The sequence below is a fragment of the Equus asinus genome, chromosome X (genome assembly GCF_041296235.1).
Source record: "Equus asinus isolate D_3611 breed Donkey chromosome X, EquAss-T2T_v2, whole genome shotgun sequence".
NCBI classification, from domain to species: domain Eukaryota; kingdom Metazoa; phylum Chordata; class Mammalia; order Perissodactyla; family Equidae; genus Equus; species Equus asinus.
In genome coordinates, this window is record NC_091820.1 from 13,058,212 (window position 1) to 13,074,917 (window position 16,706).

The following is a 16,706-nucleotide window of genomic DNA, read 5'->3' on the forward strand; positions in this document are numbered from 1 at the left end:
CTAAATATAAGCCAAGAAGATATAAAAATCTGACTAAATTGAGATTATCCTAGATCTACAAGAGTGTTTTAATATTAAAAAATTCATAATATATCATATTAACAAATTATAAGGAAAAATATCATACCGTCATCTCAATGGATGCAGATGCAGCTTTCGTTAAAATTCAACAAGTTATTAAAAAATCTCAAAAAATAGATGGAAATTTTTATCATCTGTTAAAGGGGATCTACAACAAACATATGGCAAATACCAGACTTAATGGTGAAATAGCCTTATTACCTTTGAGATCAAGAAAAGACAAGAATGCCTGTATCACCACTATTATTCAACTTTACAGTAGTTCTAGCTGGGTGAGTAAGATCAAAACCAAAAATAGGGGCCTGCTCCATGGCTGAGTGGTTAAGTTCGCGCGCTCCGCTGTGGCGGCCCAGGGTTCGGATCCTGGGTGCGGACAAGGCAACGCTCATCAGGCCACGTTGAGGTGGTGTCCCACATCCCACAACTAGAAGGACCTGCAACTAAGATATACAACTATGTATGGGGGGGTGGGTTTGGGGAGATAAAGCAGAAAAAAAAAAAGAAGATTGGCAACAGTTGTTCGCTCAGGTGCCAATCTTTAAAAAAAACAAAACAAAAAACCCCACAAAAATAGATAAAGGTACTGAAAAGAGGAAACAAAACTGCTGTTAATATTCATAGGTGATATAATTTTACCCAAAAGTATTTTCAGAAACAGACCCTCACATAATCTTTTACAAAAATAGGACATTTAAAAAAGTTAATAGTAAAAATGAAATTATTCAGACATGAATCAGGATGTAGGTCCTATTTCTAGTAACTCTCAGGGCAGTAAGCAGGGACAGTCAGTCACACAGCTCACCTTGTTTCCTGTCTCTCAGGGATCACTGTCTTTTGTTGCCTGATTTCCTAGTGTCTTGAAAACTGTTGTTTTATATGTTTTGTTCCAGTGTCTTAAACTGTTGTTTCATGTAAAGAGTATATGTTTGTTTTTGGCTGTTTCAAATGGGAGAGTATAGCTCTTACTCATTTTTGGCTGGAAGCAGAAGTCAGTTTCGTTAAATGGCTTATCATTTCTTAGTCCTCTTTTGTTAATGAAAGGTTATTTTAACCCACACTTTATTCTTGGTGCAAGGCCTTTCCCTTAAAAGCGTGTATAGATTTTTGTTTGTTTGTTTTTAAAGTACCTGGTAATGTAAAGGCCCAATCCATGAGGACCTGTGGAGTAGGGGCCCTGAGATGGATAATTTCTGAGACTTTTGTCATTCTCTGCTGCTACATGCTTTGTTATCGAAGTCTGTTCAAGGTCTCATCACCTCTGCAGTTTTGACCCACTGATGTGTTTCATAAATCTTAACACAAGACAGATCGAGAGGAATCGTTGATGGGCTCACATGGTTGTACCAGATAATCCGTGCACTGGCTCAGAATGAAAATCTCTGTGAAATTACTCTGAGTTACCTTTGTGGAAAGCCCCAAACTCCGTCTTCTAGCTTGTCTGATTTAACTAGGTCAAATCAAAAGTGATTTGCAAAAACTTTTATGTTCTTCGCATGTTGCTGATTTATTTTTAAGGCACAGAAAATTGTCCAAATATTAGCATGCATATTACGGTTTTGCAAATAAACTATGTTTAGTGATATAGAGCACAGTGTTCGAAGCACTAAGGAGTTTGTAAGGAATGTGGTTTAACTTGCCAGTGTGTGATGATAAACTTATTTCTTGTGTGCGATTATGAACTTTATAATTCAATAGCAGATGTTTATTTTCATTAAGTTACAGTTCAGATGTTCTTGGCGTAACTCATATTTTCTCTGTATCTCACAAAATTAAAAAAGAATTAGACTGAAACTTTCTTTCAAAAGATCCTTTAAATGGGGCCAGATTATTTGAGAAACAGATTTAATTATCCCTGATAATAAGGATCAAGGAGAGAAAAGGAAATTGAGATTTTTGAAGAATCCCTAAGCATCATTTTAGTCCATCACTTTCACCTCCCCTACTGCTATCAGATCCACTCACTTACAGGGCAGCAGAGCTGCGTAGTTGGGATTTCGGCTCCCTTAGTTTCTGCAGCCTACCTGCTGAACTAATGAGCAGTGTAATGACCAGAGCTAGGGAGAAATATGAGAGAAGCCAAAGGGCCTAGATTATTCAAAACTAAATAATTAACATCAGAATGATGAGGGATTGACTGCCTTTCATGTGCTAGGTTCCAGTCTTTTGATGAAAGGATATGTTTTCCTTACTGTTTTACACTGTCTTAATCACAACAGCCTATATGAATACTTGGATTTCAAGTAGGATGAAAATGAAAAAGTGATTACAAATAGCACGTACTCATTTTTTTTTTATAAAGCCTTCAGATGGATTTAAAAAATTTAAACATGTTAAATGGGATTGCTATTTGCAATTAACAAGTGGAAGGATGTTTTATTTTGGTAGTCTTTTACAGTATGCGTTTTTCTTTTCAGCCACTAAATCAGGATTGTTACCTCCACCACCCGCGCTCCCTCCGAGACCTTGTCCATCACAGGTAGGAGACAGATGTTGATTTCTGTAAACTGTTTGGTCATAGAGGGTTGTCCTACCAGTGTGCTTCCTTTGCATGACTTGATTGCCATAAAACTGGCTGGTCAGATTCCCAAGATGACATCTGGACGAAGAGCAGAGAGTGATTGAATTTCTTCTTATCTGCTAGCCCCCCAACCTCATGTGGAAAAGGGAAAGTTTCCTCAATCAGCAACCAAGCAAATGTGTACTCGTGCACTCATGGCTGCAGAGGGTTGCATGTGGTTTTCATACAGAGAGAGGAGTAGAAGAAGGGGTGTCTCTCCAGTTGGGGGTGGAGGACATGGTTTTCTGTATGCTATGTGCATTCTGGGTGCCTGTATTTTCATCACTTGTTTTAGGAGCTGTGTTAATTCTGCATAAACTAAAAATAAATGGTCATCAGCATGGGGTTAGTGCTGTGGTTTGGGCCCAGTATGCTTTCTTGAGGCTATTTTCCCTTGGAACAATAAGCTGAAACAGCAGGAGTTGGGAGAGTGTGTCACCAAAATCTGTTTCACCTGTGAATTAATTCTGCCTTATTTACATGTGCTACTAAGGCCTTATTCATCAACACTCTTTGCGGAGTTGAAAATGAGAAGCACGCAGCAAATCTGTGGAATATGGTAAAGGGTGCTACAGATCCTTTCTTTTATTAATTGCTGCTGAAGAAACTTTCTTTCCTTAAAGACCCTCTCTGACTTTTGGCACAAAGTGTTGGGAAATTTCTCTATAAACAGTCCCAGTTTCTGCCTCATTGCTCTGGATGGTTCAGAGTGTACCTTTCCATATGGCACAGCTCAGAACTTGCTGAGTCAGTGAAACCACTTGTAACATTTGCTTGTCCTCCTTTTAGAGAATTAGATGGTCTTTAGCATCCACTCAACCTTGAGATGCAAATACCATGAGGTATTGGCTTCCTGCTTCAGTTTGAAGGGTAAAAGTCCTGTTCTTCCTGACCCACCTATAAACAAGTGAGAAGCCCTTCTCCAAATACTCCAGCGTTGGCTTTAAGAGATATTGGTTCATCGATCAAGTATTTATTGAGTCTCTGCTTTATGTCTAATGCCAAGCTTTAGTTCTAAGCCTTTCCCTGATTATAATTTCTCCTCACTTAAATTATTAGGTCTGTCTATTGAGCATCTACAATAGGCCGGGCATTGTGCTAAGTGCTTTCAATGCATTATTTAATCTTCACAAAAACCCTAGGAGTAGGTACTAATATTATCCTTTTTTTACAGATGAGGAAATTGAAGCATACAGGGGTTAAGCAAGTCACTCAAGGTGACATAGCCAGTAATAGTAGAGCCAGCTCCCAAACTGAGGTCCATCTCCTAAAGATTGCTCCCCTTCCCATCATTGGGGTCAGAGTGTCTGTGTATACAGGAAGACAGTGATCCATTTCACTGGCAATTGAGGCTTTCATCATGTCCCCCGGAGGAGGACCTGGATGAGATGAGGCTCCTGATTTGCACCGACAGCAAACCTGGACTGTGTCACAACAAAATTAGCGGGCATTCTGGAGGTGCTTATCTACCAGCTGCAGGTTTCAAACTGGGGCTTGGGAGGCACCTGGATGAATGTGTAGAAGACCTATCTGAAAGGGCTTTTGTGACCAACTTCCTTATCTTTCTCCTGCTGTGCAAGTGACAATAGTTACTTCCTGGTTGTAAAATGTGTTGCTGCTATCAGTAGTCCTCATCTGAGCTGCTTGAGGTGGGCTTCCTGCCTACTTTGGGGCTTAGTGACCCAGGATCAGACCGGGGACTGAGAATTCTCAAGTCACTATTAATGAATGAGACTTTCTTTGTCTACCAGATTCCCCATCACAATGTAAACAGTGAGCCCAGAGCTCAGCCCAAGCCTCCAACTCAGATGCCTAACTGGAGATTTCAGATTGCAGACACAGGTGTGTAAGAAATGCAGGCAGAAAATCCCTCCACCACTTCTCTCCCCCGACTCTTCCCCTTTGGTCCATTGTAGGTGGGATACACATATTCAGCAGAGGAAGTCCTGGGTAATAAACACATGATTGTGTTTAGTCTTTGTGCAATGACAAATTCCTAATATTGACCCCAGAAGAAACTCACCTAATCACCTGTATGGGGCACTTATGTGTTCTAGTCTTTCCCAAACTGCTTGTGATAAAACAGTCTTTTGGGAGATATTAATCCGGCTCTGTGGTAAGACAGATTTGCCAGCTGCTGCCTCTTTACTCGTTCTGGGAGATTCACAGTGCATATGAGCCCATTAAAGGTTTTGAAGTCCTATGGTAAAGAAACCTGGTCAATTTTGTTAAAGGCAATTTCCTAGCTTGTGTGACCATTCATCTCTTTATTTATAAAATGCCTATTAATATCCTGAGGGCTTAGTGGTTAGGAAACATTATTATATGCCAGCCTTAAGATATTCATAAGAACATTTCCAAACCTCTCTCTTCTGTCACCTCATCTCTGTATTATGTGATTAAAGTTAATTTTTATATCTTATGCCAGTAGTTTTCCCTAGAAGAGTTGAAAATGTAAAAGAAAGTTACTGTACATTAGCTTGGGATTTCAAATTGTCATGTTTTCAGTTTGTTATGTTTTCTTCCTTGCTTTTCGATTCCCTCTTGCTTGCTCTCCCATGAGGTAATTTTTACCACTTCACAGCAAGTTTTATTACAGAAAACTTAAACACTCTGAATTCTTCTCTTGCTCTGTTAAAATTTTCTTTGACTGTTCCTTGGTATATATGGACAATCAACCTGACTTTGGGAAAGAGATGTATATACTTAACTACAGAGACTTCTTTTATGGGGTTTAAACTGTAGTACCTAGGGGAGAAACCAGGAAGCCTGGTGTAATTAAAATCGTTATATTTATTAGTAGCTCTGAGAAGAGATTAAGATAAAAAAGTTTTGGATTATTTTTGGATTTAAAATTTTCATATTATTTAACTTGATAAATGGTCAAGACTAGATTGTAATTAACAAGAAAATGTTTTGTTCCTAAAAAGGAATGCTGTTTAAAAAACTTTGTGGCCGGGGCTGGCCCGATGGCTCAGTGGTTAAGTGCACACGTTCTGCTTCTCCGCGGCCTGGGGTTTGCTGGTTCGGATCCCGGGTGCAGACATGGCACCACTTGGCATGCCATGCTGTGGTAGGCGTCCCACGTATAAAGTAGAGGAAGATGGGCATGGATGTTAGCTCAGGGCCAGTCTTCCTCAGCAAAAAGAGGAGGATTGGCAGTAGTTAGCTCAGAGCTAATCTTCCTCAAAAAAAAAAAAAAAAAACTTTGTGGCCAATCAGTGGTGTACTTCCAGGTTTTAAGTATGTAAGATAAAAGAATTTATACATTTGCAGATATGTGCACAAAGGTATGTATAGATAATTTCTACATACACTAAAAGTATATCTCTACTTTTATCAAGTGAGTGAGATGAGGTATAGGTTTTCAGCATAGAATGCAGTTTAGCTGGCCCCTACTTATACCAACCACTGCGATGATATGATATGAACATCTGGATTAAGTTATACAAATAGGGTCCTGGAGTTAGGAAAAGGAATAAATTCAAAGAAACAGATCTTTTTATTTTTCTTACTATAGGTAAGATCAAGAAGGACCAAGTGAATATATAAAGAATGAAGTGGTTTGTGTCCTACGTTTTCCTGTGGACAGGCTGGAGACCAGGGCATGGTATTTTGGCTCAGCTCAGAAGAGGTGACACATTTTTAAAAAACAGGCTGATTCATAGGATAAGTGACTAAAAAGCAATTAGAGTTAGTTGTTTCATATGGAGCAGTGTTAAACTGAGAGTTCAACTTAATAGCTCACTGTTTGCATATAAACGGAGTAAAGTGCCATCTACAGAGTTGGTGCTTATCCTATAGGTCAATTCTCTGCTAAGGGAGTAATGGCATGGCAGTGAGTTGCCTGAGTTTTTTTTAAATTTCCCATGGATACTGGAGAAGCCTGCAACCTTGAACCGCTAACAGATGCAGATCAAAGAAGCCCTGAGAAAGATCTACTCTCTAGCCAAAGGACTGGGAAAGGGGTAGCCAAGCTGGATATAAACCTTTTTTGACAATACCTCCCCTACCCTAGCCAAACACCATGGATGTCCTTCCCTCCAGTGTCAGCAGAAACCAGCTGGGGAGTCTGGTCTCTTGTCCCTCACCTGGCAGCATGTAGTGCTTTCCTAGCCAGCAGACATGGCTTCAGTGGAGATCAAAGGGGGAATCTAGTCTCCTAACCCTGACCTGATGGCAGCAGGTGGCCTGGGGAGGTGCTTGACACCCCCATAGATAGTGTTACTGGAAACTGAGACATTCCTAGATAAGCAAAAACTCAAGGAGTTTGTCCCTAGTAGACTTGGCCTATAAGAAATGGTAAAGGGAGTCCTCCAGGCTGAAATGAAAGGATACTAGGTACTACCTGGAAGCCATACAAAGAAATGAAGAACGGTAAAGGTAGCTATGGAGGTAAATATAAAAGCCAGGAGTGTTGCATTGATTGGTAACTCCTCTTTTTTTTTTATATGATTTAAAAGAGAAACGCTTAAAACAATAATTACAAATCTATGTTAATGGGCACGTGTATATAAAGATGTAATTTGTGATCATAATATAAGGGAATGGCAGGGCTGTAAAGGAACAGAGCTTTTGTATACTATTGAAACTAAGTTGGTACTAACTCAAACTTAATTGTTACAAAGTTAAAATGTTAACTGTAATCCCTAGGGTAACCACTAAGGAAAAATCTTAAAAATATACAGGAAAAAAATGAGAAGGTAATAAAAATGGTACACTAGAAAAAAAAACCCAGTTAATCACAAAAGAAGACAGTGATAGAAGAATTGAGGAACAAAATAGGTATAACACATAGAAAAGAAATAGCAAAATGGCAGAGGTAAATGTTTCCTTATCAGTAATGACTTTAAATTAAATGGATTAAAATCTCCAATTAAAAGGCAGAGACTGAGTGGACTAAAAAAGTATCCAACTATATATTGTCTACAAGAGATTTACTTTAGATTCACTGATACAAATAGGTTGAAAGTAGAAGGATGGAAAAAGATACTCTATGCAAATAGTAACCAAAAGAGAGCTGGAGTGGCTATACTAATATCAGACAAAACAGACTTAAAGACAAAAATTTTTACGAGACATGGAAGGACATTATGTATTGATAAAAGGGTCAATCCATTAAGAAGATAAGAAAATTGTAAACATATAGATACCTAACAACAGAGCCCCAAACTATATGAAGCAAAAATCAACAGAAAAGGGAGTAAATAGTTCTACAGTAATGGAGATGTCAAAATCTCACTTTCAACAATGGATAGAACTAGACAGAGACCAGTAATGAAGTAGAGGACTTGAACAACCCTATAAACCAACTAGACCCAACAGACATCTATAGAACACCCTACTCAACAATGCAGAACACACATTTTTCTCAAGTGCACATGGAACATTGTACAGGGTAGACCACGTGTTAGGCCACGAAACAATAAACTTAAAAAGATTGAAATCATACAAAGTATCTTCTCTGACCACAATGGAAGAACTAGAAATCAATAATAGAAGTAAAACTGGAGGATTCATTAATATGTGAAAATTAGACAACATATTCTTAAAAATCCAGTGGGTCAAAGAAGACATGACAAGTATTATAATATGAAAATGTGAAGTATTTCCTTACATTAAGCTAAAATGCTTATTTTTAAGTGCCTTCCCCTTAAATTCATCTTGGCCAAAATAGCTTTCACATTTTGGTCAGTGGGTGGGCCATATTTGGTGTAGCAAAAGGCCAAGTGTACCCCTTATCTCGCCTTCTCAAAGGGAACAAAAAGGCAGAACTTTTGCGTCAATAAATCATTATAATTTGAGCATTTCAAAATTGATTTCAAAAGTACTCAAACCATAGATGCTTTGTGATTCTTCGTTTATTTTATTAATTTACGAAACACTTAAGTATAGTGCTTATGTGCCAGATCCTCTTCTCAGTGCTTGACAAATACTAACTCATTTAATCCTAGCAACCATGTGCAATAAGTTCTGTTGCTATCTTTATTTTGCAGATAAGTGAACTAAGGCACAGAGAGCTTGGGGAATTTGCCCAAGTTCACCCGCAGCAAGCAAGAGTTAAAGTTGTGATGCTAACCCTGGTTCTCTCGCCCCCAGGTGCCAGCTCCTCCTACTATGCTATGTGTGCAACCACGTCTCAGAATTATTAGCTTAACCTCTCTCTTCTTCACAATGGAGTTGACACGTTATCTTTATCAGGGATACATTTTATGTTATGAAACCACTTAATAAATTAGCTTTACCCCACCACTGGTAGCTTGTTTTTTTTCTTAGGTTTCCCCCTCCTCATTGTCGATGAAAATAATCCATAACCAATCTGTAAATGAAAATTTGGGTGAGTTTATTCTGAGCTGAAATCTGAGGACCTTTCTTTCTTTGGGAAGCACCGAAGAAGTGGGGTGCACAGAGGGTTATATACCCCCAAACAGGGTGTTTCACATATGATTGAAATGTCCCTCCCACAATAGTCACAAGATTGCCCTGTCGGCACAACACTTGATGGACACAGCAGGTAGTGGGTCTGCTACCTTGGAGGGCATAGCAGGAGGCAAGTCTGTTGTCTCGAGCTGGGCGGTCACAGGTGAGTGCAGCAGTCAGTTTCTAGCCTAAGGAAAGATGCTTAATCCTTAAGGAGACGCCAACGTTGGGAGGGGGAGGGAAGTTGCACCTTTATCTCAAGGGCCTTTGTTCTTGCCATAGGGAAAATCTAAAGCAGATATACAATGCATGCTCAACGCCTCGGTCAGCCCTTTTGGAAAGACAAGGTCAGGCTGAATTAGGTTTATACTAAATGGCTTCCTCATATTCTCCAATATAGCCTATTGCTTGCCATTTTTATTTGTCATCATTATATTGTACTCACGATATTATTGTGTAAAGCTTACTTTGGTAGCATCATTCTTCTGAAAGATGCCGTAAGTTCATGTAGTCAATTCATCAGGTGTTAATGGAATGTGCTTACATAGGCCCACACTTTGCTGAGAACTATGGTAGCACAAAGGTTGTGATTTGCTCCTTATCCTGTGGCTCCTTCATCTCATCCTTCCTCACCCTCTGAAGGCAGTCATGCCTATCACCATCCATTCTGTAGTCTCTCATGGTGCACATACCCATTTCCTCATGCTTTATTGTCAAGGGTTGTGGGCAATAGCTGGACACCGTTTCTTTTTTCTTTTTTTTTTCTTTCTTTTTTCCTTTTTCTCCCCAAAACCCCCCGTACATAGTTGTGTATTTTTAGTTGGGGGTCCTTCTAGTTGTGGCATGTGGGATGCCACCTCAGCATGGCTTGATGAGTGGTGCTGTGTAGGTGCCCAGGATCCGAACTGGTGAAACCTTGGGCCGCCGAAGCAGAGCGTGCGAACTTAACCACTCAGTCATGGGGCCAGCCCTCATGTTTCTTATATCTAATAAGATAGCCCAGTGTTTTCCTGGCAGTCAGTTTGGCTGATTTCTAGGTTCCTGAGTAGTGGAATCCTTATTTCTCCTCTTTGATCCCCCACACCACACAGTGACAGAAGCTAGGAAGCATTCCTAAGTGTCAGGGGAGGAGCAAGTGTGGAAGTGGGGCAGGATGGAAGGGCGCCCAAATGTGCTATGGCATTAATCGGAAAGGACAGTGGAGGACAACCAGAGGTCAGGCCCAGGAGGCAGCCTAACTAGTTAAGAACCTGGGCTTGGAATTCACATCCTATCTCTATCTCTTACTGGCTTTGTGTCTTTTGGCAAGTTGCTTAGCCTCTCTGTGTCTCAGTTTCGTCATCTATAAAATCATCTGAAAGACACTATGGTAGTATCTACTCTCATAGGGTTGTTTGATGATTAAATGAATTAATATTTCCAAAGCACTTTAAACAGTGCCTGACATATGGTCAGCCCTCAATGGCAATTAGCTGTTAGAATTATTATCACTGCAGGCCCAGTGAAACAGAGGCAGGGTCTAGTTGGCAAACCCAGAAGAACAGACTCAGGATAGCCAGAAGTTAGTGATCACAAGCCAAGAGTGAGTGCTGGACTGGCTTACTAAACCACTTGCGGTACAATCACATTCTTTCTCGCTTCTGTGACCTTTCACCGGCTGACCCTCTGCCTACATTAGGGGTCAGCAAACTACTACCTGTAGGCCAAATCCACATCATCACCTGTTGCTGTAAATAATGGCAATGAGAAGAAGAATCAATGGAAAGACAGATAGGCGTCCCCATCAGCCTTTTAACCCACAGTCTCTTAACTCCAGGATCACGATGCCTGTGTCTATAGTTTGCAGCTTTGCCTTGAGGACCTTTATCTGACAAAGATGCTTTGTCTTTCAGTATTTACTAGCAAAACCTTAAGCAAATATCCTTTATTAAACTGGCAACTTCAAAGGCTTGCTGTGAGTGGTCCTTCCCAACTCTGTGTTTCTCAAGCATAATAAGAAGAAACCAGACTAAGGCCTTGCCTTCAAGGTGAGGAAGAGGGAAATAAGTCTGTCCAGGGAAGACAGGTTAAAGGATTTCTTTCCTCATGACTCCCTCCTGAATACCCTGTTCTGCTCAGCAAGTTCTATAGATATCACCTACTGGTGTGCTGGTGAACCTCTCTGAAAAAAGAAAAAGCCCCAATTTGTAGCCTTTGTCGATGTCTGTGTTATAAATACTCCAACCATAACTGATCACAGGCGGAGTTGGGAAGAGATGTGCATCATCATAGGCTCATTGGTGCTAGCATGCTCTGTAGTGATAGGTTTGCTTGCCACTGAATCCTTGTGTCAGGATTCTGTGTGCCAGGGAGAGCTCCCAGAATGTGCTGCTAGAAATTGGGCCATATTCTTTAAAGTGGCTAGAGATGAATCTTCCCTCTTGTTTACACTTAATTTGTGCCACTAGGTGGCACTTTAAGGACATTATAGGAAATTGGCTCTACTGGATTTATTTTAAACTTTTTGTTGAAGTCTAATATGCGTATTGAAAAGTGCACATTGAGCGTGCAGCTCAGTGAATTTTCACAAGCTGAACACATGTAATCACTCACATCAAGAAACAAAATATTACTAGTACCCCAGAAAGCCCCTCTTAAGCTATTTTCTAGTTCCTATCCCTTATTCTTAGGGTTACCACTATTCTGATGCCTAATAGCATAGATTAGTTTTACTTGTTTTCTACCTTATATAAGTGGAAGCATGCAGTATATACTCTTGTGTCTGGCTTCTTTTGCTTAAATTCTGTTTGTGTGATTCATCCATGTTGTGTGTAATTGTAGATCATTGCTGTATAGTATTCCATTGTATGTGCAACTCTATCACTGTTTTCTACTCTTGATGGACATTTGAGTGGTTTTCAAATTTTAGCAATTATAAATAATGCTGCTATGCATATTCATGTGCAAGTTTTTGAGTAGATGTATATTTTCATGTCTCTCGGATATTTACCCAGGAGTAGAATTGCTGGGTCATAGAGTTAATATATGTTCAGCTTTAATGGATACTGCCAAACAGTTTTATAAAGTATTTGTACTGATTTATACTCCATCAACACTGTTCCCATTTCAGTTCCACATCTTCATCAATATTGAATTTATTTTATGGCTGGTTCCTAACTCTTAGATAATTTTTGTAGCTCCCTGTCTAGCCAGCTATTTCTAATTGAATTTTTTTGAAGCTCCCTTCCTCTGATGGACACAGCTCATGCAAGCAGGGCCCTGTCAACCCAAAAGGGGGCATTTATCACAGTCTAAGTATGAACTATCAGTAGTTAGAAAAATGTTAAACACTCTATCACTAATACAGAGCAATGGAACTGGGAAGGGAATTCAAAATTATAAGTGTGGTAAAATATTGGGTTAGGCTAGGACTTAGAGGTGCTTTGAAATTTTTATATACTTTAGGTATTGTTGCCGGGCCTATATATTTCAGGGTCAGGGGACCAGCAAAAGAGGTTTTTCTAAAGGCCTCATAACCAGATGCTTTTGAATGTGATGGTGGTAGGTGCCTATTTTAGTAAAATCTGTTTGGTGTGGCAAGAAGCATGCATGTGGCACCTTTCTTCACCCTTATCCAATGGAGAACATAAGTCTCAAGAGAATCCTGCCATAGATTGCCTTATCTGTGAGCTCCATGTTGTTGACTCTGCAGATGGTGTTACAATATGGCTTTAGGTATGTGATGAAATGAGGGTGGGCCTCAGACTTGACTCAGGTCTCTGTTCTATTACTAGAAATTGGAAATAGAAGAGCAAGACCCTAGTCATGGTCAAAATATTTGTCTTTTAGACCAAAATACAGTGCTCATAATCTTTTAGTTGTAACAGCAAATCTGTTTCATGGATGTTGTCCATGATCCAGTGGGTTCCAGGAATCCCCAAGGGATTGTGTGTGATTGCTGTATCCAGGGAATAGTTGCCCATTATAGTTACTGATTATTCACTTCTGTCGAAATTGTCCCTGAGCTCTTTTATCGTCATTCCCCTGGGTGTCTCCAGGATTGGATTGGCCTACCATAGGGGGCCACTAGAGACATTCAGTGCAAGCTGACTGAGATGTCTGTGCTGAGGCAGCTATGGAATCTGAAAGTCTGAGAGGGCTTTTATTTTTAAAAATTTCTTCTCTCTAATATTGGTAGCAGTAATATTCAGTGGCACAAATTTGGATGTGGATAGCCTGCTTTATGGGATCTGCTTATAATCTAAATTGGAGTCAGCACTTTCTCAGTCTAGGTTTTCACCATTTGGCAAGAGAGGAAAAGTCCCACATGTTGAATTGGCTGCTGCTTACAGTAGCAGATCCTATGCCTGGGAAACCAATTGTGATTTTACTCCTAATTATGATTGTAGCTGCCATTATTGAACAGCTACTATGTAATTGTGCTTAGCGCTCTAGACAGATATTTCACTTAATCTTCACAATGCTAGGAGTTAGGCGGATTGTCCCCTTTTGCAGACAAAGAAATTGTGGCTCAGAGAGGTAAGCACATGCCCAGGTTGTACACCAACAAGTGCAAAGCCTGGATTTGAGTGCTGTTCTCTGTGGCTCCGGTTACTGTGGGATGAATTCTTGACTTGTCCAGTGGAACATGAAATGGTGTTGGATTCGTTACTAGCTCATTGCACACACTGATCAGAGGACTTGCTATTTGCTGACATTCAGCATAGGCACCAGGAAAATGGTAGTGAAACAAGATGCAGAGCTTGCCCTCCAGGTGCTTTTGCTTCAGCTCCATTCCTGTCTCTCACAGGTGACTTGGGTCATGGATGTTGGTATTTATTCTTACAGAGAATTCAGTCCTTTGGACTCTCTCTGAGACTGATGTTGCAATGATGGGCTTTGCTGTGACCAGTGTGCTGCTGGCTGTTGGTTCTCCATCTTCTATGCCTGTTTGACCACATGGCTTCTTATTGTGTCCTTACCAAGCAGAGATCGGGGTTGGGTGAAAGTTAGGCATCAAATGACATTTAGAATACCAGTAGGATGCTGGAGGTCCCCTAGAGGCTGTAGCAGGATTGTCTGCTCATCCGCCTAGAATTTGGCCACTGCCTTTGTGATTCCCAGTCTTGGGATCTGCCTGGATTCTTGCATAATAAACAAAGCTTGAGTTTCTTTTTCTACTCTATCAGTAGCATGAATGTTACAGGCTTTAAAAAAGTCACCAATTATCCACACTTTAGCAATTAGTTCTGCAATTAGACTTTTTTAAAATGAAATTTATTTTTTTGTTGCAAATTTGACTTTTAAACAAAAGTCTTATTGCTGAAGATTTTGCCCAGCTTCAAATATTTATCTACTTATGGAACCATATTGCATGCACTCCCTATTCCCTCCATGGTAAGTGGACAAGAAAACAGTTAAGAAGCCTGTCAATTTTTGGTGGAGCACCTATGGCCTTTTCCAGACTAGGACCTTGGAGACTTGGTTTTCTCATGTCTTAAATGAAGAGCTTGGACCATCGGTGGTTCCCAATTGGTCTGGGCTGGCTACGTAAAAATCACCCAGGGGAGCTTGTTAAAATAGAAGTTTCTAACGCTCCACCCCTAGGGCATTCTAATTAGGGAAGTCTAGGGTAGTATCTAAAAGTCTGTACTTTATAAAAATTCCCCAGATAATTCTCTTATGTAGCTATATTTGGGAACCACTGGTCTAGATAGTCTAGAACAAACAGAATTGAGTTGGGAAGAAACTTGTGGTGTGTTTGAAGATTCCGGTACTACTTACGTGCCTGGAGCAGGTTCCATATGGAGAACTAATGCAGTTATGATGCTGAGGTAAATTGGAGTCAGATGATGGAAGAGCTTTAACTGGCTGAGGGATTGTGTTGTGTGCCATAGGCCTTAGAGACTCATTCAAGGGCTTTGAGAAAGTGTTTTGATGAAAAAGTGCTTACAAGATTAGTTCCTCCATGGTGTGCAGGGTGGATTGGACCGGGAAAAAAACTGAAGCCTGGAAAAAGACTCTCTGACATTTTTGCTGTGGCCCTGGTGGGAGCTGTGATGAGCATCTGGACTCAGATGGGAGCTGTGGAATCTTTGTAAAGCCAGCCTGCCTGGGTGGAACTGGAATCTGAAACATGTTGTTTTTAAGCTACTTTAAAAAAATCCATAATTTATCAGTGTTGTTTTCATCTGCTTTAACTATTATAATGAATGATTTTTATTGTATTTGTGTCCGGGAGGTTTTAAAAGGAGCCCAGTAAATAAATTCATGCAGAGAAGTAGTTGGCAACAGCAACTGCTACTGCAGGGACCCTTTTTCCACCCTACTAGACCCCAAATTCCAGACATAGTAGAGTGTTTTTCTTAGAGGCCTAAAATAGCTAACATTTGTTATCTCGTACTTTCTGTGGGTTAGAGATTCAGGAGCAAACCAATCTGGGTGGTTCTGGCTCAGGCTCTGTCATTAGGCCACAGTCAAGATGTCTGTCAGGGCTGCGGTCATCTGAATGCTCAACTGGGGCTGGAGGATCCACTTCTAAGATGGCTCCCCTACATGGCTGTTGGCAGGAGGCCTCACTTCCTTGTTACATGGGCCCCTTGTTGGGGGACCTTGAGTGTCCTCACAGCATAGCAGCTGGCTTCCACCAGAACAAGTGATCCAAGAGAGAGAGACCGAGGAGGAGCATACCAGAGTGCTTTAACTCCCTTCTTCTGGGAGTACCTTGCCTGGCATCTCAGGTCCAGTTCCCTAGAAGCAGAACCTGAGATGAGGATTCTTGGAAAGTGACACATCAGATGTACGAAATAAATATCTGTATAATTGAATAAGTAAATGAACCCTTCTTCTGGTGAAGAGTCGAAATGCTTAGCCTCCCTAGGCCTGTGTCTATTTCTGGGGAGCCAGCTGGCAGGGACCATATTGTCCCATCAACCATGGGAATAGGCAAAGCCCCAGAACAGTTCTCCACATGCTGAGTGGTAGCACCTTCCAAATCTATGTGACCTATCCAGACTTTTCGTTGCAAAGTTAGAGTGAAAATAAATTTCTCATTTGTGGATAGGGGAGTATTAATATTTTATATATATATATATTTTTATTGAGTTAATGATAGGTTACAATCTTGTGAAATTTCAGTAGTACATTATTGTTTGTCAGTCGTGTTGTAGGTGCACCACTTCTCCCTTTGTGCCCACCCTCCACCCCCCCTTTCCCCTGGTAGCCACTAATCTGTTCTCTTGTCTATGTTTTTAAATTCCTCATATGAGTGAAGTCATACAGAGATTGTCTTTCTCTAATTGGCTTATTTCACTTAGCATAATTCCCTCAAGGTCCATCCATGTTGTTGCAAATGGGACGATTTGATCCTTTTTTATGACTGAGTAGTATTCCATTGTATGTATATATACCACATCTTCTTTATCCAATCATCTGTTGATGGGCACTTAGGTTGCTTCCATGTCTTGGCTATTGTAAATAATGCTGCAATAAACATTGGGGTGCATGGGACTTTTGGAATTGCTGACTTCAAGCTCTTTGGGTAGATACCCAGTAGTGGGATAGCTGGGTCATATGGTAGTTCTATTTTTAATTTTTTGAGGAATCTCCATACTGTTTTCCATAGTGGCTGCACCAGTTTGCATTCCCACTAGCAGTGTATGAGGGTTCC

The 16,706-nt window shown here is 40.4% G+C and overlaps 1 protein-coding gene across 18 annotated transcripts in view; it reads left to right on the forward strand.

Moving 5' to 3' along the window:
- REPS2 (RALBP1 associated Eps domain containing 2) overlaps positions 1-16,706 on the forward strand; it is a 245,308-nt gene that overhangs the window by 187,370 nt on the left and 41,232 nt on the right. For all 18 annotated transcript variants that reach the window (XR_011499666.1, XM_070502324.1, XM_070502328.1 and 15 more), the window contains one exon: positions 2,496-2,557. Coding sequence is in view for 17 of the 18 variants with exons in the window: in XM_070502324.1 (XP_070358425.1) it covers positions 2,496-2,557 (62 nt within the window). In the remaining variant the exon portion in view is untranslated. The remainder of the gene's footprint in view (positions 1-2,495; positions 2,558-16,706) is intronic.